General features: G+C 43.3%; 1 protein-coding gene across 6 annotated transcripts in view; it reads left to right on the forward strand.

Moving 5' to 3' along the window:
* POLR1D (RNA polymerase I and III subunit D) overlaps positions 1-26,801 on the forward strand; it is a 49,240-nt gene that overhangs the window by 11,423 nt on the left and 11,016 nt on the right. For 4 of the 6 annotated variants that reach the window (XM_029602600.1, XM_029602601.1, XM_029602599.1 and 1 more), the window contains 2 exons: positions 9,024-9,098; positions 20,948-21,482. In XM_029602600.1, the coding sequence (XP_029458460.1) occupies positions 9,024-9,098; positions 20,948-21,215 (343 nt within the window). In that variant the 3' untranslated portion in view covers positions 21,216-21,482. The other 2 variants (XM_029602596.1, XM_029602597.1) reach the window with 2 other exon arrangements.

Here is a 26,801-nt window from a genome sequence, read left to right on the forward strand (position 1 = left end):
AAGAATGATTTAACCTTTTTCACAGAAAGGGTGGTGGAAGAGTGGAGTGCCCTCCTGGGAGGGTGGTGGCAGTTTAAACAGTAACAATTTAAGAGGTCATGGGATAAGCACAGAGGACCATCAGTTACTAAAAATGGAGAGAGCAGAAAGCATGAACTAGCATCAAGTATTTAAGTGTTCATAGTGCTGTACTTGCCTGATTAACCCACAGGTGTTGGAGCTGTCAGAATGTGAGACAAATAGGATTTTTTTTACATTTTGTATTAATCTAGTGGTAACACAGGCATCCATGTGGCTGGGATGTCTGATATTCTGCGATGGTAGAATCAACTAGCAGTTGGATCTATATTCCAGGCTTTAATAACTTGAAGTCTTAGTGGAAATATAGACACTTGTGTAGCTGAGTTTGTTTAGATGGCTATAGGAGGCCTGATGTTTGGGCAAGAGCCAAATGGCCATGCTAGTATTACTGCCTATTTAGATTAGAGTTTTGTGGTTAGTCATAGGAAAGCTAGACGTTGGAGGGAACTAAGTGATGATCTTATATACTTTTCTGCAGTACGAAGGAGAAAAACAAAAAAGTCTGTTCTGGATAATGAGAAATCTTGCAGATGGTTATATCTCTTAGCCGGCAGTTGGGATGTATCCTTAGCAGTGTAGACATAATTGGGCAGACTGAATGCTCACTCTCTGACATAAGTAGCATCAGTTTCTCCATTTTTGCTACATTAATGATGAATTATCACTGGTGTGTTTGAACAAACAGAAATAAAGGTTAACAAAAACAAAGTATATAAGGTGATACCTTGATTTATTTGACTGACTTATTATATTTCTTGACTATCTTTTGGGTATGTAGAAGTCTCATACCCTTTCCCTCCATTCTACCTCTTGTCAACATTATCTCTCTCATATCTCATTTTGCCCTTTGTTTCTGTTCTGGCTCTCCATCACCTTTTCACTTCTCCTCATGCCTGTCTTCATCTTACACCTACCCTCTGTCTCTAACCCATCTCTCCTTTTCATATCCCTTCTTTTCCTGGCTCATGCTCTTTCACCTTCTTGCTTGCTTTCTCCACCTTTTCCTATCTCTCAACCCCATTTAGTCCAGCAAGTCCTTCATCTCTTCCTTATGACTCTCAATAGCATCTAAGCACTCTCATCCTGCCTTTGATTTTCAACCTTCCATCTCTTGAGCAACAATTCTCCATCTTCCCCTTTGTCCCTCCTGACCATCACCTGTCCCTGCTTTATCTTCCTCCTTCTCTCACAAGCATTAATCTCTTCCCTAGCTCACATGGCTAAAGGTTGCTAATGGTACGCACTGTAAGAATGAGTATGTGCACACACATCCTTACCTTTCCATGGTGGTATTTCTGCTTTCTACTCCCAGTTCTGGCTTCAGGAAGGCAGCAGGACCACCGTGGAGACAGTACTTGTTCCAAAGTTCCTAATTTGTGTAGGTACAATCTGTCTTCCTTCATTTATGCTGCTCTGGTCACCAGCTCCAGGTTATGGATTGTCATTGGAAACTTGGCAACTGATTTTGGAGGGCTTTCTTCAGATAAGTCTTTTATCTAAGGATCTAATGTTTCTGGAAATTCTAACTAGATTAAATCTCAGACCCTGATTCCAGCATGGAAACATTTAGGTAAAGTTAGGCATTTTCCACCAAGATTGTTTTTCTCGAAGTAGAATGTAAGATCCATGTGAGTATTCAAGTAGCCTTATCCTTTTGTCAAAAAATAATTTGAAATATCTGTAGAATATTATAGTATTAGCCATATTGGACTATTTAGGAAATAATCCTTTTTTACCTCAACTCATCAACCAACAACTTTGACCTTTGTCCTCCCAAACTAGAAAAAGTGGACAGGTTTAGTCTGTCCAGCTGGTTTGCCTAGTTGGTGAACCATTCTTTAACTAAGGGTGTTATGTCAGCCAATCTAAAGAAGATCACTGTTCATCCACACCTCAAGAAAGTACTTCCCCCCCCCCCCCCCACCCCCTCCCACCAGACCCAAAGATCTTAGACTGCTTCAAGCCCATTATCACAACCTCATTCCTGGCCAACATGGTCGCTCCAGACCCTGTTGGAGGAAGGATATCTTTTTGGCAAATTCCAATCAGGCTTCAGGAAAGGCCACAGTATGGAAACAGTTTCTTTGCTCTTCTGGATGATGTCCCCATGGCCTCTGGTGCAGGAAAGCCCATCACCCTAATTCTACGGTTTTTTTTCCCATCACCATCAACCACAATATCCTAATGAATAGCCTTTCAGACATTGGTATCAAGGGCCCAGCCTTAAAATGGTTTCACTTGTTACTAACCAGAAGAATGGTAAATGCCAAAACAACTAGGAAACTTTACTTTATCAAACCTTACACAATCTTATATTATTTAATTGATTTTATTTCATATTTCAAATTGAAAATTAAAAAAATAATTTCATAGTATTTTCACATTTCATTTATTCATTCACACTATCCATACACATCTCCCTACAAATCCCCGACACTCCCCTAAACCTCTATTAAAAATGCATCCATTTTTTTCAAAAAATATATCAAAACATCCTTATTTATCTAACACCAAAAGACTTTCTACTTATGTGCAGGAAAAGATTTTCACTTGAAAAGTCCCATATATATCAAACCTCCTTTTCATACCCGGATCCACATTCCTTCCTATATGGCATAACGTATCCAAATTCCTCTCTCTGTAGTTTTCTAATACTTCTTCAAATGCCCGACGCCATGGCGTTTCGGCGGCGTCGCGCCTGCATCAGGAGCAACTTGGAATCAAATCACTCAACTTAAATCCACAATAGAATGCCCAATGGCTGTGCAGAACACTTTATTTCAAACGCCTCTCATCACTTTCATCAGGTGATGGATGCCATCCAGGAATTGATTGATCAGGAATGGGATACCCTAGTGGCAAATTTTAAAGGGGATCGGACATTGGAAGGCCTGTTCACCCTGGATGCGGCTGTGAGAGAGCGTTTGCATTTTCCCAAAGTTAATGCTCTGGGATGTGCCATGTCTAAGCGGACGACTATTCCCGAGGAGGCAGGAGCAGCCTTGAAGGATATACATGATAGAAGGATTGAGGCTATTCTTAAGCAAGCCTTTGAGGCAGTGGCGATGACTTTACTGATTGCCTCCTGTTGCGCCCTAGTGACGAGAACTTGTCTGCTCCTTTCTTAGGAGGTTGAGGAGTCTGGAAGGAATTCCAGAGTGGTTATGGAGCCTACTGCCGTCTTTTTAGCAGACGCAGGCTGTGGCATCGGTGATAGCGGCCAGACATTAACTCTGGTTGCGAAATTGGTCAGCTGACACAGCTTCCAAAGCCAATCTTACCAAGATGCCCTTTAAAGGCTCACTCTTGTTTGAGAGTGAATTGGAGAAGCTGGCCAGTAAGTGGGGCGAGTCTCTGGTGTCTCGGTTGATGGAGGATAAGAAACAGTTACAGTGCCCCTTTGGTATGAGGGGTCGTTTCCGGGGTGCCAGGCATTTTCGTCCCTGGCAGCCGAAGAGAGGAATAGGCTCAGGTGATGGACCTTCCTGAGCTTCCCAATGAAGGTTTGCCGACCCATCTTCTGGAACAGAAAATAGGGGAACGTCTTTCTCTTATCGGAGGTGGGTCGAGATCACTTCGGACCAGTGGGTCTTGGAGGTGATACGCAAAGGGTATGAACTGGAATTTTTCAGTATTCCTTGGGGACATGCTCATGGTGTCCCCTTGCCACTCCCTACAGAAGAAACAGGCAGTGGAGTTCACGCTTCAAAGGCTCCTGAGACTGAGAGCTGTGGTTCCGGTGCCCACATCTCAAGAAAGTATTGGGCTATATTCCATTTATTGTGTTGTGCCCAAGGAGGGCTCCCTTCATCCCATCCTGGATGTTAAGAGGGGCAACCATCACTGGAAAGGTGACTCATTTTCAAATGGAAACCTTATGCTCTGTAATAATGGCAGTACAGATGGATGAATTTCTGACGACCTTGGATTTGTCAGAGGCTTACCTTCATATTCCCATCCGACTGGAACACCAACACTTTCTACGCTTTGTGGTGTTGGGGCGTCGTCATCCGTTTCAGGTGCTGCCTTTTGGTCTCGCCACCGCTCCCAGAACATTTTCCAAAATTATGGTGGTGATAGCGGCGGCCTTGCAAAAAGAGGAATCTGGAATGCTGAAGAGTCCCGCTAGCACATCAATAGCCTGGAGGCCCAGGCGGTACGGCTGGCATGCTTGCAGTTCAGCCATAGGCTGCGGAATCGAGCGGTTGGCATGATGTTGGACAACGCAACAACGGTGGCCTATATCAATCGCCAGGGAGGAACCAAGAGCCAGCAAGTGTTGCAGTAAATAGACCAGCTGATGGAATGGGCAGAAGTTTCATTTGCAGATGTTCTCGGCCTCTCACATTGTAGGAAAAGACAACGTAAGAGTAGACTTTCTCAGCAGGTAGAGTCTGGACCCAGGAGAGTGGGTGTTGTTAGCCAAAGCGTTTGATTGTGGATTGCTGGGACCTTCTGTTCCTAGACCTGGCGACTTCTCGAAATGCGAAGGTTCCTCGCTTCTACAGTCGCAGGAGAGATCTGTGGTTTTTGGAAATAGACACTGTCGTACAGTTCTGGCCAGAAGACAGATTGCTTTATGCCTTTCCTCCGTGGCCCTTGCTGGGCAGGATAATTTGCAAGATCGAAGGCCACAGGGAGCTAGTACTTCTGGTGGATTTGCAACTACTCGTGGTGGAGGCCCCCCCTTCATCTTCTGCCGCACATGGATCTGCTTCAGCAGGGTCCAGTTCTTCACAAGGATCTGACTCTATTCTGTCTTACGGTTTGGTCCTTGAGAGGGCTCGCCTATTAAAGCATGGTTATTCCTGTGCTGTGATTGGCACTTTACTCCACACTCGCAAATTCTCCACTTCCTTAACTTATATGTGGGTTTGGAGAGGTTTTTTTTTAGGCCTGGTATGAGGAGCAGGGTGTTCTTCCTCGTTCAGTTAAGATCCCTCTCATTCTAGACTTTTTGCAGGATGGATTGAATAAAGGCTTGGCCCTAAATTCCTTGAAGGCGCAGGTTGCGGCTCTTGCCTGTTTCAGAGGCCTGGTGAATTGTGTTTCCTTGTCGTCTCATCCTGTTGTGGCCCATTTTTTGAAGGGAGTTGAAGCACCTTAGACCTCCCTTGAGGTTACCAGTTCCATTGTGGAGCCTTAATTTAGTGCTGGACTTTTTGGTGGGCATTACGTTCTGACCACTGCGTAACCTTTCCTTGCGGTTGTTGACTTTGAAGACTGTGTTCCTGGTGGCTATATGTTCTGCGCATCGGATTTCTGAGCTGCAGACATTGTCTTGTCAGGAGCTGTTCCTTCTGGTGACTCCGGGGGCATTACTGCTATGTACAGTTCCATCCTTCTTGTCCAAAGTAGTCTCGGACTTTCATTTAAATCGGTCCATCTCCTTTCAATCCCTGGATAAGGTCAGGGTTGTGGATGAGTTTCGCCTTTTGTGCTCCTTGGATGTTAAGCATCTTTGTCGTGCGGTATTTGGAGGTCTCTGAGTCTTTTCGAAAGACGGATCACCTGTTTGTTCTTCGTGGCAGGAGTAAGCAGGGTGCTCCGGCATCGCGGGCTACCATATCTCATTGGATTAAGGAGGTGATCACGGCTGCGTATGTGGATGCTGGAAAGCCATTGCCTACTCAGGTCAAAGCTCATTCCACAAGGGCTCAGGCAGTGTCATGAGTGGAAATTAGTCTGTTCTCTCCCGTCAATATCTGCTGAGCTGTGACGTGGTCCTCCTTACACACTTTTTCCAGGTTTTATTGTCTGGATGTGCAGGCCCGGGAGGATGCAGCCTTTGCACGTGTGATGATGACTGGACCGCGGGCAGCCTCTCACCCTTTTGGGGAGTAGCTTTGTTATATCCTACTGGTCCTAAGTCCATCTGTCTACAGGCTAGGAAATGGAGAAATTACCTGATAATTTCGTTTTCCTTAGTGTAGACAGATGGACTCAGCTTCCTGCTCTCGGGTGCCGCATGAGTGTGTGTCAATAGTCCTCCTTTAGGGCTCTGGGTCCCAAGGGATTACTGGTAAGTGTTCATCCAGTCCCTAGCTTGGGGTACCTAGAATCTTATGTGAGTTCAGTGTTAATGGTTGGTTAAGTACAGTTCTGGTTATCAGTTTTTAATCGTTTTTTGCTAGTCTGTCCACAGTTGCTTTTGAAGAGAATACTGGCAGGCTGGGGACATCTACGGGGTTATGTATACTGTGACGTCTGCTTGCTCCATCTGGTGGCAGGGGAGCATAAACCCATTGGTCCTGAGTCCATCTGTGTACTCCAAGGAAAATGAAATTATTAGGTAAGTAATTTCTCCAACATGCAGAGATCTGGAAATGGGCACATCTAGTGAACTCAACCGCAACATAACTGAGGTATTAACACACTACATCTATGCCTTTCAAAGTCTTAAAACTGACACTGAATGACACCCCTCACTCAGTAAAATCTGAGATCCAAAGTATTGATGTCATCCTGGATACCAAACTAAAAACATGGAAACTCAAATCACCTCAGTTGCAAGGAATGGCTCTTATCACCTTCAGCGACTAAAGCAGCTAAAATCTTACGTGGATGGGGGACAACCTAGCCACCCTGATATATGCATTTGTTGTTTACAGACTAGACTACTGCAGAACTCTCTACGCAGGTCTCCCTCAAAACCTCCTAAAACGTCTACAGTTAGTGTGAAATGCAGTGGCACAGATGTTATCTGACTGCAGCTGCTGAATATACATTAGCTCAATGCTCTGAAACCTACAGTGTTAACCAGCCCCCCACTGCAGTACTGAATGTCCAGGGCCCAACCTATCTTATGGATCGCCTGTCTCCCTACAAACCCTCTAATAGTGTTTGATCCAAAAAAGGGGCCGTCCTAAAACTCCCTGCCCGTTAAGATTCCAGATTGCGTGTAACCTCTAAGCATGCTGCCTTATTCATGCCTTGTACTCTTTCCCCACACAGGCCAGGTTAACTAGATGTACTGACATGCTGCTGTAAGGTAAAGAGCTGTCTTTCACCAAGCTCTTAGCCACTAACACCGGCTTCCTCATCTTTAGGCCCACCTATCGAAGAACCCTATGATTATCCTAGTATGCCAGATTTCTACCTCATACCCAGTTATATAGCAGTTCATTTTCTAGATATTTATTTTTGTATATCTGTATTTATGCTATGCTTAGGTACCCTGTTATAATATGAAAACATGTATGCAAATTGCTCAACTAATCCTGTACTCTGATAAGAGAGAGAATAATAGATAAATACAAATATTCAAACACTCCAAATCTGTATTTGTTTTTTTATGACATGAGAAGCAGGAAGGCTTTCATAGCAAGTGGGATCCTGGAATAAGTTTTTCTGTGGCCAATGAAACTAACAGGGTGGGAGAAATGCACAACTGTCACTCGATCCTCCCCTCAGTTGTTTATTGCTTACCAGTGGGATGTGTTTGTATCAGCAGAGGTGCAGAATGGGAGGAGAGTTAGAATTCTGTAGGTTGCAATGTAAAATGCTCTATCACTTTGGGTATCTCTTGTTTAATTTTTCAGTGCATTGATGGAGGAGGATATGCATGAAAAGAATCACTCTGTGGATAATGTGCAATGCTTTCCAATTTTACTTTCCACCAGTATATTGCATACCTTGTTAGAAGTATCTAGATTGATGGAGTTGGACTTGATCCTCTTTGTTTAGGGAGGAAATAAAAGAAAACTATCCTCTGTATGCTATGGAGTCCACTGAAAGTTAACTAGAAAGTAGTAGTACCTATTACTAATTTTAATGTAGCCTGAGGAAGGAATTTTAGTAGTCCTGAAAATGTACATCTTTAAATGTTCATTAGTCTAATTAGGGCATGAAATTGGTGACCAGAAATTCATGATTGGTGACATGGCTCAAAGTACATTGTGCCAGCACTTTTCTCACCCCACTTCCTCTCCAAGGCAAGGTAAAGGAGAAGTAGGTGCGACCTAGCAGTGACTGTCCCATCCCAAACAGTTTCTGCTTCTCCACTTCCCCTCTCCCCAATACCCTACGCAGAGAGCATGGCAGCAATAAGCTAGCAGTAGAGCAGTCCCATTCACTGCTATGGTGGCTGCTGCTCCTTGTCCCCTCATACACCTGTTTAGAAAGAAAACAACACAGTTGGTGTGGTGTACTGGAGAAGAAGCCACGTGCATGCTCACTTTTTTTTCCCTGTATCATTCTATTGCTGACTGGCCTAAGGAGAGGAAGCTGAAAGGGAGAAGAAGTCAGTCTGGGTATAACTTATTTTTTTTGTTTGTTTGGTTTTTTGGACTAGTGCACTTAAACCTGAAATTTCATGCCCTAGTTAATAAAAGTTTCTTCTCTAGTTACTTTACTTATTCTCTCTTAAGTAATTTTGTTTTTGAGATGATAGCATGATACTTTCTTTCCGAAATTTTAATACTGTCATTTTCTAAATTTCTTGAAATTATTCTCCTGCAGTTCCACTATAGCCTTATGCTGTAGTAAAAGTGTCACAAATGATTTAACACTGTATATGGTTGTCGCGCGTGACATAATACCTGAGCTTTCAGATAAACACAGATGGGTAGAAAACGTCTAGGCGCCAGGTCACCTTGGCTCCTAAACAATGGCATCTGCAGCTGGGGACTGAGACTGCTCCCTGCCTGCACAAACGAGAGGTGGCACCTTGGTGGGCTGGCTGGTGGGTTGAAGGAGAGGCAAACTGGAGAGAGCAAAATAAGATGGTGAGTAATAAAAAGCACATAACATAGGGGGAAAAATGTTTCCCTGATTCCTTTAAAAAATAAAATAAAATTGTTTGGTGTCCAAGTTTACTAAATATTCCTGGCCCATGCACACATAAGTCCTGTTCATATTTATCATAAGTAATGTTTTGTTTATAATATAATTTAAAAGTTGACTTTTATACTAAATGTTGCAATTTTATTTCTTATGTTAAGGAAAGCAGTGGAGGAGCTTCTTAAGGAGGCTAAACGTGGGAAAACCAGAGCTGAGACTATGGGACCGATGGGCTGGTAAGTCAGTGTTTCTGTTGATGGTAGTTTTGTAGATATAAATTAGATTTAAAAGCAATGATGCAGGACAAAAGAAATCATTGCTTAGGGCTCTAATCAAAGCTGGCAGACTTAGTCATCAGGAAACCTATCTTACAGCACACAGCCAGCTTGGGGCACATTTTCTAGGGCTGTGTTTCATATGTAACCTTTTTAAAATAAACTGAGCAATTGTACAGGCTGTCTGTAAATAGATCTAGGCAAGCAGAAAAACCATGACCACCCTAGTGGGGTGGAAATACCTTTTCTGTTTTCTCAGTAAATAATTACTGAGAACATTGTGTATGAGGCAGTGGATGAAAAGAAAACAGAGTGGAAATGAAGTATTGTTTAATATATGTATTTAGCATAAATACTGAACTTGAATGATAGTTCTAGGATGGCTTCAAATCCTCTGGGACAAGCAGACTCCACCCTGGTTTGCCTGTTGCACATGTGGAATTGTGGAACTTCTTGTCTAAAGAAGTTCTGACTACAAGTTCATGCAGGCCTAGCTCACCCTATTCCCAGTAACCTGAAGTCATCTGACAGCTCTGAGTGAATGTGTATCGTTCGAGGATCAGAAACAATGTGCAGAACCGGGAATAATTTGAAAATGAATGCAGTCTGTTGCTGTGCTTTCATTGGGGATTTGTATTGTAATATTATGTTTAGAAAAGCAAAACTCCAAAATAAAGCATGTTCAGGATCTTTGTTTTAAATAATCCAGGCCATGCTGTGGAATGAAAAGATGCCGCCTTCTGCCAGCCTAAGGTTCATATTGCTGTGCTATCCCGGAAGCTGCTCATCCAGGCTAGCCAATGCTATTTTCTCTGCTTCTGCCACTGCGCTTTCTGTTGTAGCCGCAACTACTAGGCACGCAACGCTTTGGGGTTTTTTTCTAAACTAAACTGTATCAGGTTAGTTTGTGAGAGAGACGTGGAGAAAGATGGTGTAGTAGGCAGGATGTTGGGAGGGAGGAGGTGGCACTAGAAGAGAGGAAAGAATCAGAGGGTAGATGAGAGAACTTGAGGGAATAGATCAAAACTTATTTGGTGGTTGACACTGCATTCTGTGCATGCCAAAAAAATGTTTCCAATGAAAAAAGCAACCGGTTACAAAGCCAACAAAAATCACTGGTAGAAATTCAGCTAATTCTGGATGCCTTCTGTGGTGCAGATGAATGCCTTATTTTCACGTAGATAAGCAGCTGAATTAGCCATGCTGTCTGGGTACGTCCTCCGTGCCACTAGGTGGCGGAGCTCTCTAAGTCTCTCAAAGTCTTTCAGCTAGGTGCTCCCTCCTGTATCCTGACAGGATTACCTCAGGCTTCTCAGTCAGTTTTTTTTCCACGAGACCGTTAGGGCACGCGGAGCTCTTTCTCCAGAGAAAATTTATTCTGTGAGGAAAAAAGTCTTTAAATGTTTATAAATTTGTTAAAAATCACCACAGGTGAACCAGCATTTAAATCTGTCACAGAAATGCCTCGTCCAGGCTTCAAATTTTGTTCCTGTGGCAAGTTAATGTTGACTTCAGATAGCCACCTCTCCTGCCACTTCTGCTTGGGATCCCACGATCAGCAGAATTGTGAAGCCTGCAAGCAGATGTCCCCTCAGGACCTGAGACAGCGACAACAAGAGCTGAGATCCAGGACTTCGGGCTCTTATGCCTCTTCAGAAGTCTCTGTCAGATCAGTGCCAGCTCCAACATCGAAGAAACGGCCCCTCCTGAAGCAGAGGTCCTCTTCAGTTGAGCCCCCCAAGTCAGGCCATTGACCAGACTGCACTAGCCAAACTTTGGCTTTCAGTGCGGGGGAGATGTCGGGAGCATCGTGGCTGCCTGCTTCCCTGACGCTTGTGTTGGCGCATCAAAGCTCCGGTGCATGAAGCATTGACGCACGGGGCCATCGACGCAGGAAAGTGATATACTGTCAGTGCATCCACCTTTAATTGAATTTTTCGACTATGTATCGACTCATTCAATGCAGATACCACCTAAGAAGCATCGTTCAGGTCTCAAAGGACACAATGTTTCACCACCACAAGAGATGACTACCCTTCAACCAGCATCTCCGATTGTTCTATCGGACGAGTCACCACATTCACCTGGGACACTGTCTCAGTTTTCATATGACTCTAAAGCAGATCCTCCTTCACCGATAGAAGATCCACCAATTCTTCCTCCCGTCGTCAGGCCCCCACCAGACCAGCCTACGACAGGGTTGGCGCAACAAGCAGTATCTCAAATTACGTCTCTTCTGACTCAGTTTCTGGAATCAATAGAGAAATCTGCTTTGCCTCCAAAACTGCAATCTTCCATACCAAAAGCAGTTCCAGAACAATCATTAAAGATTCCTCCACCACCAAGGGACGCTCCAACCTCCCCAGTGTCTAACTTAGATGATGCCTCTCCGGATCCATCCACTGGTTACCCATCGGACCATGATGACATACCTCCAGAGCCTTCTTCGCCTCCAGAGGATCTTACCTATTCTCAATTCGTAGAAAAGGCAGGACAATTCCTCAACGTACAGACCAAGAGGCTACCAGATCAAGAGATGTTAGGCATCCTAAAAATTGTAGATATGCCAGCTGAGCCAGTGGCTCTACCACAACACACGGCTTTGACAGCTTTAATGGAGAAATCTTGGGATACTCCCTTGACAATTCCTCCAGCATCTCGCAAAATTGACCTTAAGTACCGAATGACCATCACCTTGCCCATATTTCATCCTAAACCTCATGCTAACGCTAATGAGAAGAAATTACACACTTTAGACTGCAAACGTGCACTAGCGTACTACAAAAGGCGCACGGTTTCCCCTGACCAACCTTCACAACTCTTTCTGTCTTTTAATCCAAACGCTCCAGGGCGTCCTGTCACAAAAAGAACTTTATCCACATGGATATTGCACTGTATACAGTTTTGTTACCAGCAAAGGTCGCAAACTTTATCTGAAACACCTAAGGCGCAATCAGGTGTATGCCATGGCAGCCTTGATCGCCTCTCTACATCAAGTTCCTATCATAGACTTATGTAAAGCGGCGACATGATCATCGCTTCACATCCCACGATTGTTTAGATAAATGGCGAATGATGCCCTGGTGGGGAGGACTATCCTTCAGAAGAGCACAGATTCCATGTAATTACAGCCTTCATAGGAACTGTCCGCTATGTTTCATCGTATTGAGCAAAAAAAAAATAAATTAAAAAACATTTTTTTTTCATTAATACACATTACCTGCTCAATATGTCAGCTGGGGACTCCCAGACAGCATGGCTAATTCAGCTGCTTATCTACGTGAAAAGAGCAAGTTTGCTTACCGTAAACGGTGTTTTCCGTAGAGAGCAGATGAATTAGCCATGCTGACCCGCCCGCCTCCGCGTACGGAAAACACCGTTTACGGTAAGCAAACTTGCTCTTCTTGCCTCTTTGAAAGCATTGTTTCTCATTTAAAATGTCCTTTTACATAGCTTTGTGAGCACTTCAGCTTTTAATATGAATTTAAAGTCTTTAGTGATACCTCTGCTTAAATAGGCTTACAGAAAAAGGAGTGATGGCTCATAGTACTGAGCAAGGAGATGCATAAAATGTCCCCTCAAAATAAAGCCATGTCCCCTCTGCAGAATTTGGGAAGTTCGCTTGGTATGTACTAGCAATCATTCAGTATTGGTTCCAAATGTTCTTGTCAAGTCATGTTTTAAATTTAAGCAGCTCCCCTGTAATTCCTCACAATCTGTGAGTGTAATCATTTTAGCAAACACTACAAATGACCTCGTGCTGTCTGAGCAACAAACATTGCATGAAGTAATGTGGTCCCAATCTAGGAGGTATTTTATGACGCTGTTCTGAGCATACCTGCTGTCAGGGCTTAAGGGGAATTGCAGAGGATTTGCATAAATCAAAACTAGCTTAGTATTAGGAGTCTGGTTCACTGACCCAAGTGGCAGCAGGGTGGGTTTTTACCTCTCTGGTCCTTGCTCCTCAGGGTGATGGGGGCTGGGGATGCTGCAGAGGCAGGAGGAGCAGCAATGCTTGAGGAAAGCATTTCCTGCTTCTCTCCAGCCTGTACCAAGCGGCAGGGAGTGAGAACATGCTGCGGGGAGGGGAGGGTGGCACTTCTGTAATACTGACGTTGTAGACATGTAAAGTTGGAACTTGACACAGAAGCGATCTGAGATAGGTAAGGAGGGATGAAAAATGTAGAAAACTGAGGAGGATGTGACGTCATCCCAGCAAATGGCTGGTTAGCTCCGAGGCTCTCGCTGGACATCAGACAAATCAACTAACATCGGGCACCCCGCTTGGCGTTTTGCGGCCCCAAACCTTCTATTCCCCTCGGGATCATTGGCAGATGGCAAATCGGCGGAAAACTGTGGATTTGAAAAAGTTTTCCTATAATAAATTGCCGCTGGAAGAAGAGCCTTCAGGCGACAACATGGCGGGCGCAGACACCGAGGTAGCGGGTCTCGAGGCGGAGGGCGCGGCGGCTCCTGCGGATGAAAACGTGACCCCGACTAAGGCTGAGATGAAGGGCTGGTTCACCGAGATTAAAGCGGAAATTTCGGCGAAAACCGAGGTAATTATGACCTCCATCGAAGAGCTCAAAGGGGATCTAGCAGAACATGGCCGCCGCATTTTCGAGGTCGAAATCAGAGCAGAGGCTAATAGTGTAGATTTGAAAGAGCAGCAGGACAAACTACAGAATATGCAGGACGATATGGAACGTCTGCAAGATAAATTGGAGGACTTGGAAAACCGGTCTCGGCACCATAATCTCCGTTTTAGGGGCATCCCGGAGGGACCTGATTATGCTGATTGTATGGACACTGTGGCCAAGATCAGCGCCATGATTCTCGCTGCAGGTGCGGGAACAGCTACCCCGGAGCAGGCAGTGGAGGTAAAAATAGCGCGAGCCCACAGAGTCTTTGGCCCCCGGGTGAACAATCTGCCTAAAGACATTATAGCTTGCTATCATGAATACACTGTTAAAGATAGAATTGCAACTATAGCTCGGCAACAAACCAGCTGGAAATGGGAGGGCCATGAGGTCATGATTTTCTTAGACCCCTCACCCACCACGATAAAGAAACGGCGGGATTTTAAGCCAGTCACGGATGTTCTCCGCAAAGAGAATATTCGGTACCGCTGGCTATTCCCGTTTGGGCTCAACTTCACTTTAAAAGGTGAAACACACAGAGCGAAAACGCCGGCAGAGGCCTCAACTATCATGCGCGACGCAGGTTACCCTGAGATCTCGGGTTTATCTGTCCCTCCCAAGCACCCTGGGCGGAAGGAAGGTCCACCGCGCTGGCAACGGGTGAACAGAGGAGATAAAAGATTGCGACGGCAGCCCGATTCCTCTCCGCAGCGTTGACACCTGGCTGGGTGAGATACATGGAGAACCGGCAAGGGCTCACCGTTTTTCTTCAAAACGCAATAGTCGGGCAGCTCTGACCTGGGTAGCACACCTGGGTAAAAGGCGCAGGCTTCTACTTTTGCAGTCTACATTTCAGACTTAGTTGTTGACTGTATTACCTACTATGCTTTCTGTTTGTTTACTTGTTCTGATGTACCGTTTTGTGATCTCTAGTTTACATGTTGGGGATTGCCTACCGTGTCAGAAATGTTTCTTTATGACACTAAGATGTCTAAGGGGGAAGGCTTTGATGGGATGATTGACTCCTCCCTTATTCAGACAGCATGGTCCCGGGACAGGGAACAGGCTGTGGGGGAGGTGGGAAAGCGGGGGGGGAAGCTAGAGGATAGCAGCTATTACCGATTGTCTCACATGAGGGACACATGGAAAACAGGGGTGCGCAGCCAAGCCAGATTCATACAGTGGCTGGGGCCGCCGGTGCAGCCCATTGGGATGTTAGCTTTTTCTAATTCATTCCTATGACAACTTTTAACATTATGTCCCTCAATGTAAAGGGACTGAATACACCCTTAAAGCGGCAATCCCTCTTTGATGAACTGAACTTACATCATACCATGATCGCCTTTGTGCAAGAAACTCATTTAAAGAGGAGATATGAGCGCTTACTTAAACACCCCAGTTTCCCTAGACAATATTGGGCTGCAAGGCCGCTGGCCCATAAATATTTAGGAGTGGGAATACTTATGCACAAAGATCTGATATATGAAGAATTGTTATGCAGGTCCGATCCGGAGGGCAGGTACTTATTACTGGTTATCACTGTAGGAGGGGAGAAGTACACCCTGATTAGTTCATATGCACCTAACGCGGGGCAGAGCGCCTATATGGAAGGTCTCTCTCAGCTGATAGATTTGTGGGCTGAAGGCCATATAATTCTGGGAGGGGACTTTAATTTGTCGATGGACCCTCGCCTAGATAATTCTCACACTACCTCTTCCACTCGACGGCCGGATCGGCAGGCATTCCGCCGATTTCTGCGACACCACGGCCTGGTAGATGTCTGGCGGGTTTGGCACCCCAAATCCAGGAATTATACCTTCTTTTCGAGGGTACATAACTCCTACTCTCGCATTGACTACCTGCTGGTAGATAAGGGTTGCTGTAATCAGGTTCTAGATCCCTCCCTGGGTCCTATTACGTGGTCTGATCATGGACCTGTGTTTATGGACTTTCACTTCTCTGGGTATGATAAGGGACGCAAATATTGGAGACTCAATGATAGCCTCCTTGAAGATGAGGAATTTAGTACTCAGTTGTACGGGGACATCCAGGAGTATTTACAGTTTAATGACACCCCGGATACGTCACCTAATACCCTGTGGGATTGTCTGAAGGCGGTGGTGAGAGGGAAGCTTATTGCCAGGGGTGCTTATGTAAAGAGACGTAAACAGCAAGATAAGCTTGATACTTTAATGCGCTTGCAGCAGCTGGGGCGGGTGCACTCAGCTACCGGAGAGGCCGATATATTAATACAAATAGACACGTTACGTAAGCATTTGGCGGACCTGGAAGCGGCCCAAATCGCGCACAAGTTAACTTGTAGCCAGCAGCAATACTATGAAGGCGGCAACAAGGCGGGTAGACAGTTGGCCCGCAAATTAAAGGTCCGTCAGGCCCAGACTAACATTGTTAAATTAAAGGCCGAAAGTGGAACGATGTTAACCTCCAATGCGGATATTAGGCAGCGCTTTCTCCGTTACTATACGGAACTTTATGCGCCTCAGACCAACATAAACCAAGCTGAGCTGGAAGCCTACTTTCAACATTCTACCTTACCGAAGGTCACCCCTGAGGCCCAAGTATTCCTGACTAGGGATATCACTGCTGCGGAAGTGACTTGGGCCATTAAATCCCTGAAAATTGGCAAGTCCCCAGGGCTCGATGGATATACCGCATCTTTTTATAAGAAATTTATGGTGTTACTTGTACCTCCGCTGGTGTCATTATATAACTCTTTACAGGGGACGGCTTCGATCTCCTCGGACGATAATATGGCAGGGGTGACCCTGCTAGCGAAACCGGGCCGGGACCCTATGGTATGTGGCTCTTATCGCCCCATATCTTTAATTAATTTAGACATGAAACTTCTAGCCAAAATTCTAGCCCACAGGCTTAATGTCCCCCTGCCCGGATTGATCCACCCCGACCAATCGGGCTTTATCCCGGGCCGCATGGCGTCGGATAATGTCCGCAAAACAGTTGATATCATGGGATGGGCCCGCTCGCAACACATTCCCCTGCTTCTGTTAGCCATAGATGCGGAAAAGGCTTTCGATTATGTGCACTGGCCTTTTTTGTTCCATGCCTTACGTTTATTTAACTTAGGAGACAAGTTTATTACCTGGATCCAAAAATTATATGAAGCACCCTCCGCTTGTCTAAAAATTAATGGGGGGTATTCCTCTCCGTTTTCAGTAGGGAGGGGTACCCGGCAGGGATGTCCCTTATCCCCGCTGCTGTTTGCGCTCTTTCTCGAGCCCTTCACTCACCGCATTCGGAACAATCCCTTAATTTCAGGGGTGCGCGTTGGAGACTTCTCTTCCAAACTGTCTCTTTTCGCAGATGACATTCTGTTTACTATTACTGACCCCCTTAAATCCTTGCGGGCAGTTTCTGAAGAGTTAGCTGCCTTTAGCAGTGTCTCGGGGTTTTCGATCAACTGGGAAAAGTCAGAATTGTTAAATGTCAATGTTGCTCCAGATTTGCTTGGCCAAATTGCGAGGGAGTTTCCCTTTAAGTGGGCCAATCGCAAGTTAAAGTATCTGGGGGTCTATCTGGGCACGGAGACCGATCTCTTTCAATTAAACTATACACCGCTCCTGGGGAAAATATATAAAGACCTAGAAGAGTGGGATAGATACCACATTTCTTGGCTTGGGAGATTAGCAGTACTAAAGATGAACATCATGCCCCGGATTATGTATCTCCTGCAGACTTTACCTATTGTCATCCCAGTAAAGATATTGGATAAATGGCAAACGAGACTAAACAAATATTTATGGAAAGGGAAACGGCCCAGGATTGCTCTGAAGACGTTGTTCTTGCCTGGATATCGAGGAGGGGTTGGGGTGCCCAATCTGGCCCGTTACCATGGGGCGGCCCATCTGAAAGCGGCCGTAGAGTGGCATGACGTTAAACAGAGCAAACCATGGGTGCGCCTGAAGCAGGCCATGCTAGGTACTTTTCCTATTACAGCATTGTTATGGCAGGCCCCGGCTTCCAGGTGCCTCAGATTGCCTTTACCCGAGACAGTACAAGCTACCATGACTGTATGGGACCGATGGAAGAAATCCCTAGTGGGCTCCCAGGGTTTCTTCCACAGCACGCATTTATTTCATCACAGGGAGTTTCGGCCTGCCGGCAATCCGCAGGCGTTCCAGCCCTGGCTTGAAAAGGGTATTTCACAATGGTTTCATATCTGGTCCCCTGGGGGTCTGCTAACATTTGATACCCTTAGCCGCCAATTTCAGCTGGGGCATGCAGATCTCTTTCGCTATCTCCAAGTTAGACACTTTTTTCTTAGAAATCGGATTGAAGCTGACCTTGTAAAGGGTATTTCATCTTTTGAGAGTATGTGTAGACGTGCACATTTGGTTAACAAACATATCTCTAATATATATGGCTTATTAAGCGATGACTTTGACCTGTCTGCGTCTCACATACAAGCGTGGCAATCAGATTTACAATGTGCTTGGACGAAGGAGGACTGGTTGAGGATTTTTCATCGTTTAAGGAAGGGGCTTATATCCACCCAGCATATTGAAAATGGATACAAATTATACTACAGATGGTATATCACCCCAAGTCTCATACAACATTATGCGCCAAACACACAGGGGTTATGCTGGAAACTGTGCCAGGAACGAGGTACTTTTTTCCATCTTTGGTGGCAATGCCCCAAATTACAACAGCTTTGGACATTGATATCGGCCTGGATATCCACGATTTTGAACGGGAACATACAGCTTACACCTGCACAAGCGCTACTGAATGATGAGCTCCAGAACAGATCAAAATTTCAAAACTATTTTATTAAATATGTGGTTACTGCGACCAGATGTGCTATAGCGAGCTGTTGGAAGGATCCCAGCGTGCCAACGTTAACAACGGTTCAAGCATTGGTCCTCCATACGCACACTCTGGGGAAGATTACAGCATTTCGAAATAAATCGACTCAGAACTTTCATAAGGTCTGGGGCCAGTATGAGCACTGGCTACGCACTTCTACGGGTCAATAGTGCAATGTATATAGGCCAATTACAGGACTGGAGTAGCCAGGAGCTTCTGTGGCCGCTCCGGGATAGCGGATTCCAATGGGACTTCATATCACTGTAGGGCCGATGCTCAGCCACAGAGTTTTTCATTAATCACGCCTCTGTATTCCTTGCTGTCTGATAGCAGATGTATTGTTTACCATGTGTTTTTATGGTCTATGCTAGCTCACTCTCCGGGTGGGAGGGGGGGGGGGATTTCAAGGGGAAAGGTTGGAGTAAAATGGCTCTCAGCTATATGGCACAATAGCATTAACTATTCAATTAAGGTTTTGTTGCATTTAGTACATGGTGTACAGATGTTTTGTTACATGCCAATAAAAGCTATAAATATTAAAAAAAAAAAATGTAGAAAACTGGGTATTAGCCTTTTCTGGGACACAGCCAGAAATTGTCACTTATGCACTGAGGTGCCTTGTGTGCAGGTAGAGGCCATTAACAAGGCAGGTCTCTTCCCCCAGTTTCCTTCACCTTACTTTGACTGGTGGCCCCTTCCTGCACAAAAGACACATAAGTGCCTATATAGTAATAGTACCACAATAGTATATACCAAAAAACCACTCAGATTGCATTTCCTTCAACCCACCACTGCCCTGCATTAATTTCATGAAGGGGAAGTCCGTCAAGTGTAAATAGTTTTGGTAGTGCAATTAACTGAAATGTCATGCCCTGGCATTGCTTTGTAAGTATGGTCACAACAAAGAATCTTTCACCATAATAATCATACATTATTTGACTCTTTATGAGGCCATCATAATACAGTACTTCCTAGCCTTATTTTTAATCCATCAGCCAACAATATACAAAACCTTTTGTAATTTTTTTGAATGCAATTAAAACTTAACTTGCAGTCGTAATGAATCAAGTCCAAGGATTTGTAAGTATTCATACTTTGTGTTTACTCCTGAAGTGTTCCACAATATTCAGAAATTGAGTAGAGCTATCTTTTTAAACAATGGAAAGGAATAGATGTATACTACCTTTTTTATGGAGGTTTTGAAACTTTTATAGTTATGCATACCATAATAAAATGTCTCACTTTTCTTTTGTAGTTTCATTTCTCCTTCACATCACTGCCACTCTTTTTACATATCTTCCGTTTTCATGTTTGCCTGTCTCCATCCTCCCCCTTGTCCCCATCAGTCTTTCCAAACACTTGGCCTCTCTTCTTTCTCTATGCCTTCAACTTTTCTGTGACATCCTCTTCCAATTCTCCATGCACTGTACTACCTCTTCTGATAAAGAAAGTGCAAGAGGCAAAATTCTCAGTGGCCTGGGCAACTACTTTTAGTACCTAGTGAAGCTAGGTGTAGGGAGTGTGGGCCAGTGGTCTGGTTATAAAAAAAAAAAAAAAAAAATCACTCTCTAAGCCATGAGGGATGGGACGTGCAGTGCTGTTGGCTGGTGGCAGGTGTGCCTGCACTGTCACAATTCCATCTCCTTCCTTGTTGACAGTATTTACCACAGGGTGAATAATGCCTGCAGTCTAGCGCAAAAGCTCAGAGCTGCTGAATACTGATATACTAGTTTTGAGGGTTTAATGTGTTCTTTCATGTTATATTATTCTCTCAATTCCTGCTAATTCAGTGGGCATTCACAGCAGTTAGAGGTTTTGTTTTGTGACAAAACTCATTTGTGTTTGAAAAGTTTAGTAATCTTTAGTTTTGGTTTCTAAAATGGCTTTTTGTGATGTTTGTACAGGGACAGAAAACAAAAATGTGTGCCTGTTTCTTTTCGGTCCTTTTTAACTTGGAAACTTAAAACTCTTTACTACCTAAATATAATAGCACCTATTGGTTAAAAAAAGAAAAAGTAACCGATTTTAATCGTGTGAAATAATGGTTATAGTAACCTTTTCTTAAAAGACCAAAATTAACCCTTCATCTCTTGCTAAAAAGCTGCTTGCTTGAAGTAGTGAGAGAGCAAGTCTTTAAGACATTGGAGAACTTGATGCGGTTTCTGTACTCTGAATTTACACTAGGTGGCATGCAAGGAAAGCTGTCGGCAGCACAGCTTAAAATCTTAGTCTTTCCATGGTTTCTTCGGTATTTAGATAAACAGTCATGCTTATAGGTATTACATTAGTTTTATCTTGCTGTGTTTTTTGCTTTTAATGCAGGATCAAGTGCCCTCTTGCTAGTACCAATAAGAGGTTTCTTATCAATACTATAAAAAACACGTTGCCTTCACAGAAGGAGCCGGAGCAAAGGCCCAAGGAGGATCGTAAGGAGTCTGAGCCAAGCCACAGCAAGAAAGAGGACCATCACAAGAAGCACAGAACTCATCCTTACAAACGTAGCTTTCACTCTGAGAGTAGGGTTAAGCACTCTCCTTCCAGCAGTAAGAAGTCCAAGGAGAAGCATGACAAGAGATATAGGAAGCGATGAGGTGTCAGACACCAGCAGGCAAGATAATTCAACTCTGAACTGAATTGTTTCTAGCTAGGTTTTGTATAGAAGATTTTGCTAAGAGTGGGCCTTTAGCTAGAAAAGATCTTTTGTTAAGAAATATTACAAATTTCAACTGGCTTTTACAAGATTTTCTCTAGAGACCATTAGTATTAGAATTTTTTGTTTTTGTAGCACTGCTTACTGTGAGGGCTGTATTAGGGTAGGCAGAAATACATTTTAATTGCTCTTTTTTTTTTTTTTTTTTTCCTAGTTAAACCAAAGGACTTTATTGTACAGGTTGCTGTCGCACACAAATGAAGTGTGCATGCTGTTGTAATTACTCCTGATTTTGACGTTAGCTTCTTAATGAAAGTGAATTCAGACAGAGATGATATATTGCTTATCAAAAATGACATGAATGGCACTAGCAAAGAAATGCAACCCTTACGAATTACAAGATCATCCAACTTGCAAAACCCCCCTCCCTCCCCGTCAATTTAGTACACCCTAGCAGAGGTGTGTGGGATGCTGCTCCCCAGCACAGAATTGCCAGCAACATTAGCATGAGCGATGGACTGAGCCAGCACACTTCGCATTCCCATGGCAGCCCAGCCACCTCCTGTTGGAAAAGGAAATCCACAGGAGATAGAGATAGGGCTGCTGTGGCGGCTGTGAGCATGCACTGGCTCGCAGTGCTGGCAGTTTTACTCTGGAGAGCAGTACCCTCCACACCTTTACTGGGACACCAGTTGACTGTGAGGGAAGGGGTAGAGGCGGCTGCAGTTGCAATTCAAGAATGCCACTAGCATTGTGCAAGCTTGCATATGGTATTGAAGACTGAAGAAATGCTTATTGTTTTGCCATCTGGGTAGGTTGTTTGTTTTTGTTTTGTTTTGTTTTTTTATTAGGTGGTTATATTTTAACATTACATTTTGGATCAGATTTTTTTCATTTGCTTTAAATAAATGGAGAAGAAGCTTCTGAAAAGCTAGGTAATAGATGGAATCTAACTGTTACCCAAATAACTTCATGTGTAAGTAAGCTCTGACATGCAGCTTAAAATCTAAAAAAAAAAGTAAGAATATAGCTGCTTGTTAAATCTTGTTTTCCAAATAATATCAGTGGCTTCTTCTCTATGGAGATTTGATTAATAGAACACCTTTGACCCACAGTAAATTTTCTAGTTCAGTGTCCTAATGCTGCGTAAACTGTATCTCCCACTATGTATAAAATCTAAATTGGCGTAGAACCATTTCCAACTCGAGAACATTAGTTTCAGCAACCAGGAGAAATTACTGTGAATCAGAAAATAATGACTTAATTGCCATCCACAAAACTGCTGTTTTCACTTAGGCTCTCTTTAGCCCTTGGTTGATATTTAATATCTCCAGGCAGCAGGTGAGATCTGGACAAATGGAGGCAGATGCTTTTTTAATAGGTATTCATTTGGTCAAGGTAGCATAGATGTACTTAAAACATGCATGCTTATTTATAAATGAATGTTGTAATTGGCCTTGTTAAGGGCATTAGATCTAATACAGTAATTTAGTTTCCCCGTAGAATGCACAAGTTCTTATTTTCATGGTTCCCTTAGCTAGTGGAAATGTCGATCTGGAGTGCAGCACAACTATAAGAGAATATCTGAAGATGGTGCGCAACAGAATCTGTTGGCACCATTGAATCCCACAGCATTGTTTTCTTCATTTGGTCTCTTAAAAAGCTGAGAGTATGGCAAATGTTTCCTGTTTTGGCAAAATAAAAATAAAGGGGGCACAAACTTAGTTGCTATGTGATCGGAGACTTTCTGTAGTACTAACTAGGAATTACTGATAAAGAAGCACCCCCGCAGGCTGCTTAAGAAATGCTTTTGTTTACCCTCTGTATAATGACTAGCAGATTTTCTTTGTGTTTCAAAGTTAGTGTTAACATTTTGAAGTTACAGTGTACTCTACATTTTTAAAATAAAAGCAGCAAATATTGCAATATACAGTTTTTTTTTCTTACCTAATATGTGAATTTGTATTTATTAACATTCTGTAATTTAAGATTGTGGTTTTATTTTAGCCTCTGATCATATGTTAGATTTTTGTATCTGAGTTTTGAGAGATTTCTGTTTAGTTATTATAAAATAAAATTGCATCAAGCTGTTAAAGTAAATGTCTCTTTGTTTCTAAACCTTTACATGTATTTTGCTTTCAAGAAAATGCTTTAGAACAAGGGTTAGACAACTCCGGTCCTGGATAGACAAACAGGTCTGTTTTTTTTCAGGCTATCCGCAGTGAATATTCATGAGATCTTTGCATACAATGAAGGCAAATATATCCCATGCATATTGATTACTGATACCTGAAAACCAGACCTGTTTAGCTGTCCAGGACCAGAGTTGTCTACCCCTGCTTTAGGATAAATGACACTTGTAGAATTTTTACAGATTTACAAGATTTAAATATAATGTCTTTCAATTTATAATGTAATCCCCATCTGGTTCAGTCTGGAACGAGGAGGGCTGCTGCTCTTCTGGAAGACCCATCAGCTCTGCAGTTAGTCTTGGGATTGGAGCGGGAACGCAGAATGTGCTAGGAAGCTAGCACAGGGTCTCCACTCTGGGACCCCTTTCCTTTTATTGGATGTGGCTTTCTTTACTGAATGGAATCTGGCTGTCTTCACTGCTGACATGGCAGTGGCCTTCTAATGGCAGGCTCCCCCAGTGGACTCAGAGATAAAGCCAGGTCTGCAAGTAAGCTTGAAATTACTGGTGACTGGTAAATATGTGGGCTTGTGCTCTCTGGGCCTGTGTATTAAGCATTTTTTTCCATAGACAAAAGGTGGGAGGAAACCATTAGTACAAAGGCCTCTCTGTGAGATGTAGATGATCAAACTCTGCTCTGCAGGCCCTAGGTGGGTATGCACCTAGCTGTGTTTAATGCATGTACTTCAAGGATCCTAAACCTGAACTTGATTAGTGATGAGGATTTTCGCTTTTCTAGGTGATTGCTAAAGGATAAGCAATTTATAGAAGTTACAGTGTACTCTACATTTTTTAAATAAAAACTTACTAATAAAGAGCTACTTCTTGCATCGTCTCTGCCAGCTTGCTTTGTGTTCGCGCTTGTGTGTGTCCCACATAACTTTCCTATTTGGTGTCCTATCCATGCCAGATTTTCAGGTCATGAGAGGGGGACATGCAGATTCTGAAAGGGGTCTTTTTTTTATCCATGTATTCTATAAATATGCATGTACTATTGTCATCCCCTAATACATTTTTAGGTTTTGCCTCAAAGCCATACCAGACATGTCAGGTGTTCCGTAAACATCATAAAGAGCTTTTTTTTTTTGGGGGGGGGAAATCCACAAACATGTGCCTGCAATTATGGCACCTAATAATGTTGTTTATGCTTTACAACAAATTGAATATTGTAAAGAATTAGGGGATCAGTGGCTGGCTGACCATCCAGCCACAGGCAAATTAACTCTTCACAAAGAGCTGGATATTCACCAAATGTTGGCATGGAGAAAAAAAATGTGAATCTCGGACAAATTTGAAAATTGGAAACAGGTCAGTATTTTCAGACAACACGAGCCTCTAAAAACCAAAATCCCCATGGCTTTCTCTGGGGAAACTGTAGAATGTTGACCACTACTTTTGTTCCAAAAGCCCCTCGCACACAAATGCACAGGCCACACCTCCTCGCACACACATTCCAACTCCCCCAAAGACTCAGTAACTCACATACTGTCCTATACACACCTCTTACATTCCTACACAAACAACGTCCTATAGCCACTGTACTAAACACACCCCATATTTCTCCATACTCAAATCCACAGCCTTCACCCTTCTACAACCACTCACCCATGCATGCACCCAAACATATCACTCACCTTTACCTCCCAATCCCCCCAAATGCAATTCTGCCACAAAGTGCCCCACCCCCACGACACACATACATACACACCCCTTCTACAAATTTATATTGGAAAGCATTCCCAGAGCCATGCCTCTACATGCTTTCCCAACGTGCTTGTTTCTGTCTAATCAAAGATAGATATTCAGCACACATCAGGTAAACTAGGGGATTCTGACGGGGTATTTTTGGGGATCCACATTTTCCATGACTACATGCATGTAGTTGGGGGCCCCCTAATATCTTTTTGGTTTTGCATCTTATCCATACCACACGTTCAGTATGGCAGAGGTTCCAAAAGAATCATGGTGGATATATTTTGTGGATCCAAGTATTCAATAAATACATGTACAAAATGAGACCACTTGGTCACTTTCTGGTTTTACATCTGATCCCCCACGTTTTCAGGAGATGTGATCAGTCTGAGGAGCATGGCTGGAATTTTTGAGGGGATGTCTGTAAGCCATGAATATGTATGCACAATTATGTCACCTAATATTTTTGTATCCAATCCACACCAAATTTTCAGGATATATCAACGGGTCATAAGGGTATGTTTTGGGAGAATCCCGAGTGCAGTTATACCACTTAGAAACTTCTGGGTTTTGCATCCAATACGTACCAAATTTTGAAGAGATTTGAGAGGGGCCAAAATGAGTTGCACATATGTATTTTTTTTTCATATTCATGTAGGCATGCACATGCATTCTGGAAAGTAGGCTCAATTAGTTCTGTGTGGAACTTTTAGTTTATGTATTCTAAGTAATTAAGTTCAGCCTGTGATGTGAAACACTCTGAATCCATGGCTGGATTAAAAATTAGGAAGAACCCCTTTTTTTTTTTTTTTTTTTTTTTTTTTTTTAAACAATACAAGTAAAAATTGGTTTTCATGATTCCAATTGTTTTCAACATGCTTGACTTAGTCATCATTAACTTTTCCCTGAACTGCATGCTTAATAACCATGATTTTGTGAATATGTAAACTCTATAGTTTCGGTGTGTTTCAAAAGCAATTTAGTCCATAAACTGGAGAAGAAAACTATTATGAAACATTGCAGATACGTTTGAAAATAGTTCAGTAGATAGAATAGATCTTGCCAGTTTCTGTCTGGAAGATTCATGATCTAATAGAAGTCTAGAGTTAACATTTCATCTTAAACTTTTTTTTTTTTTAAGTTGAGATGGGGGGGAGGGGGGGAATGCAGAAAATCTTGCAGAATTATTTAGAAATGAAATGGTAGGTAATCCAAGAGAAAAAAGGTATGAAGAGAGGCTAGAAAATGTGTGTGTATGTCATAAAGATACAGTAAATGTATAAAGGAACTTGTGAGGAGAATAGGAGGAATTAAAATTTGTTGCAGATGATACAGGTCAACCAGTGGAAGAAGGAACTGAAGGGGAGGAGATTGCTATAACAGAAACTGAAGATGACAAGTAAATGGAGCAGGATTTGGGCCGTATATAAATGTTCATACTTTCAAAATGTAGAGGTGACTGTAGTTGAATAATGGGAGCTAATGGATCTGGGGGTATTCATGGTTAAGATTCTGTGCTTGGATGGTAAGTGGGTTAATAAGATTTCCCTTCTTCCTTATTTTCCATGTCAAACAAGTGTATTATGTCCTCCTGCCAGTAAATGGAGACTGAGAAAATAAAGCTCAAAACTAACTTCACGCCC

The sequence above is a fragment of the Rhinatrema bivittatum genome, chromosome 5, assembly GCF_901001135.1.
Source record: "Rhinatrema bivittatum chromosome 5, aRhiBiv1.1, whole genome shotgun sequence".
Taxonomy (NCBI): Eukaryota; Metazoa; Chordata; class Amphibia; order Gymnophiona; family Rhinatrematidae; genus Rhinatrema; species Rhinatrema bivittatum.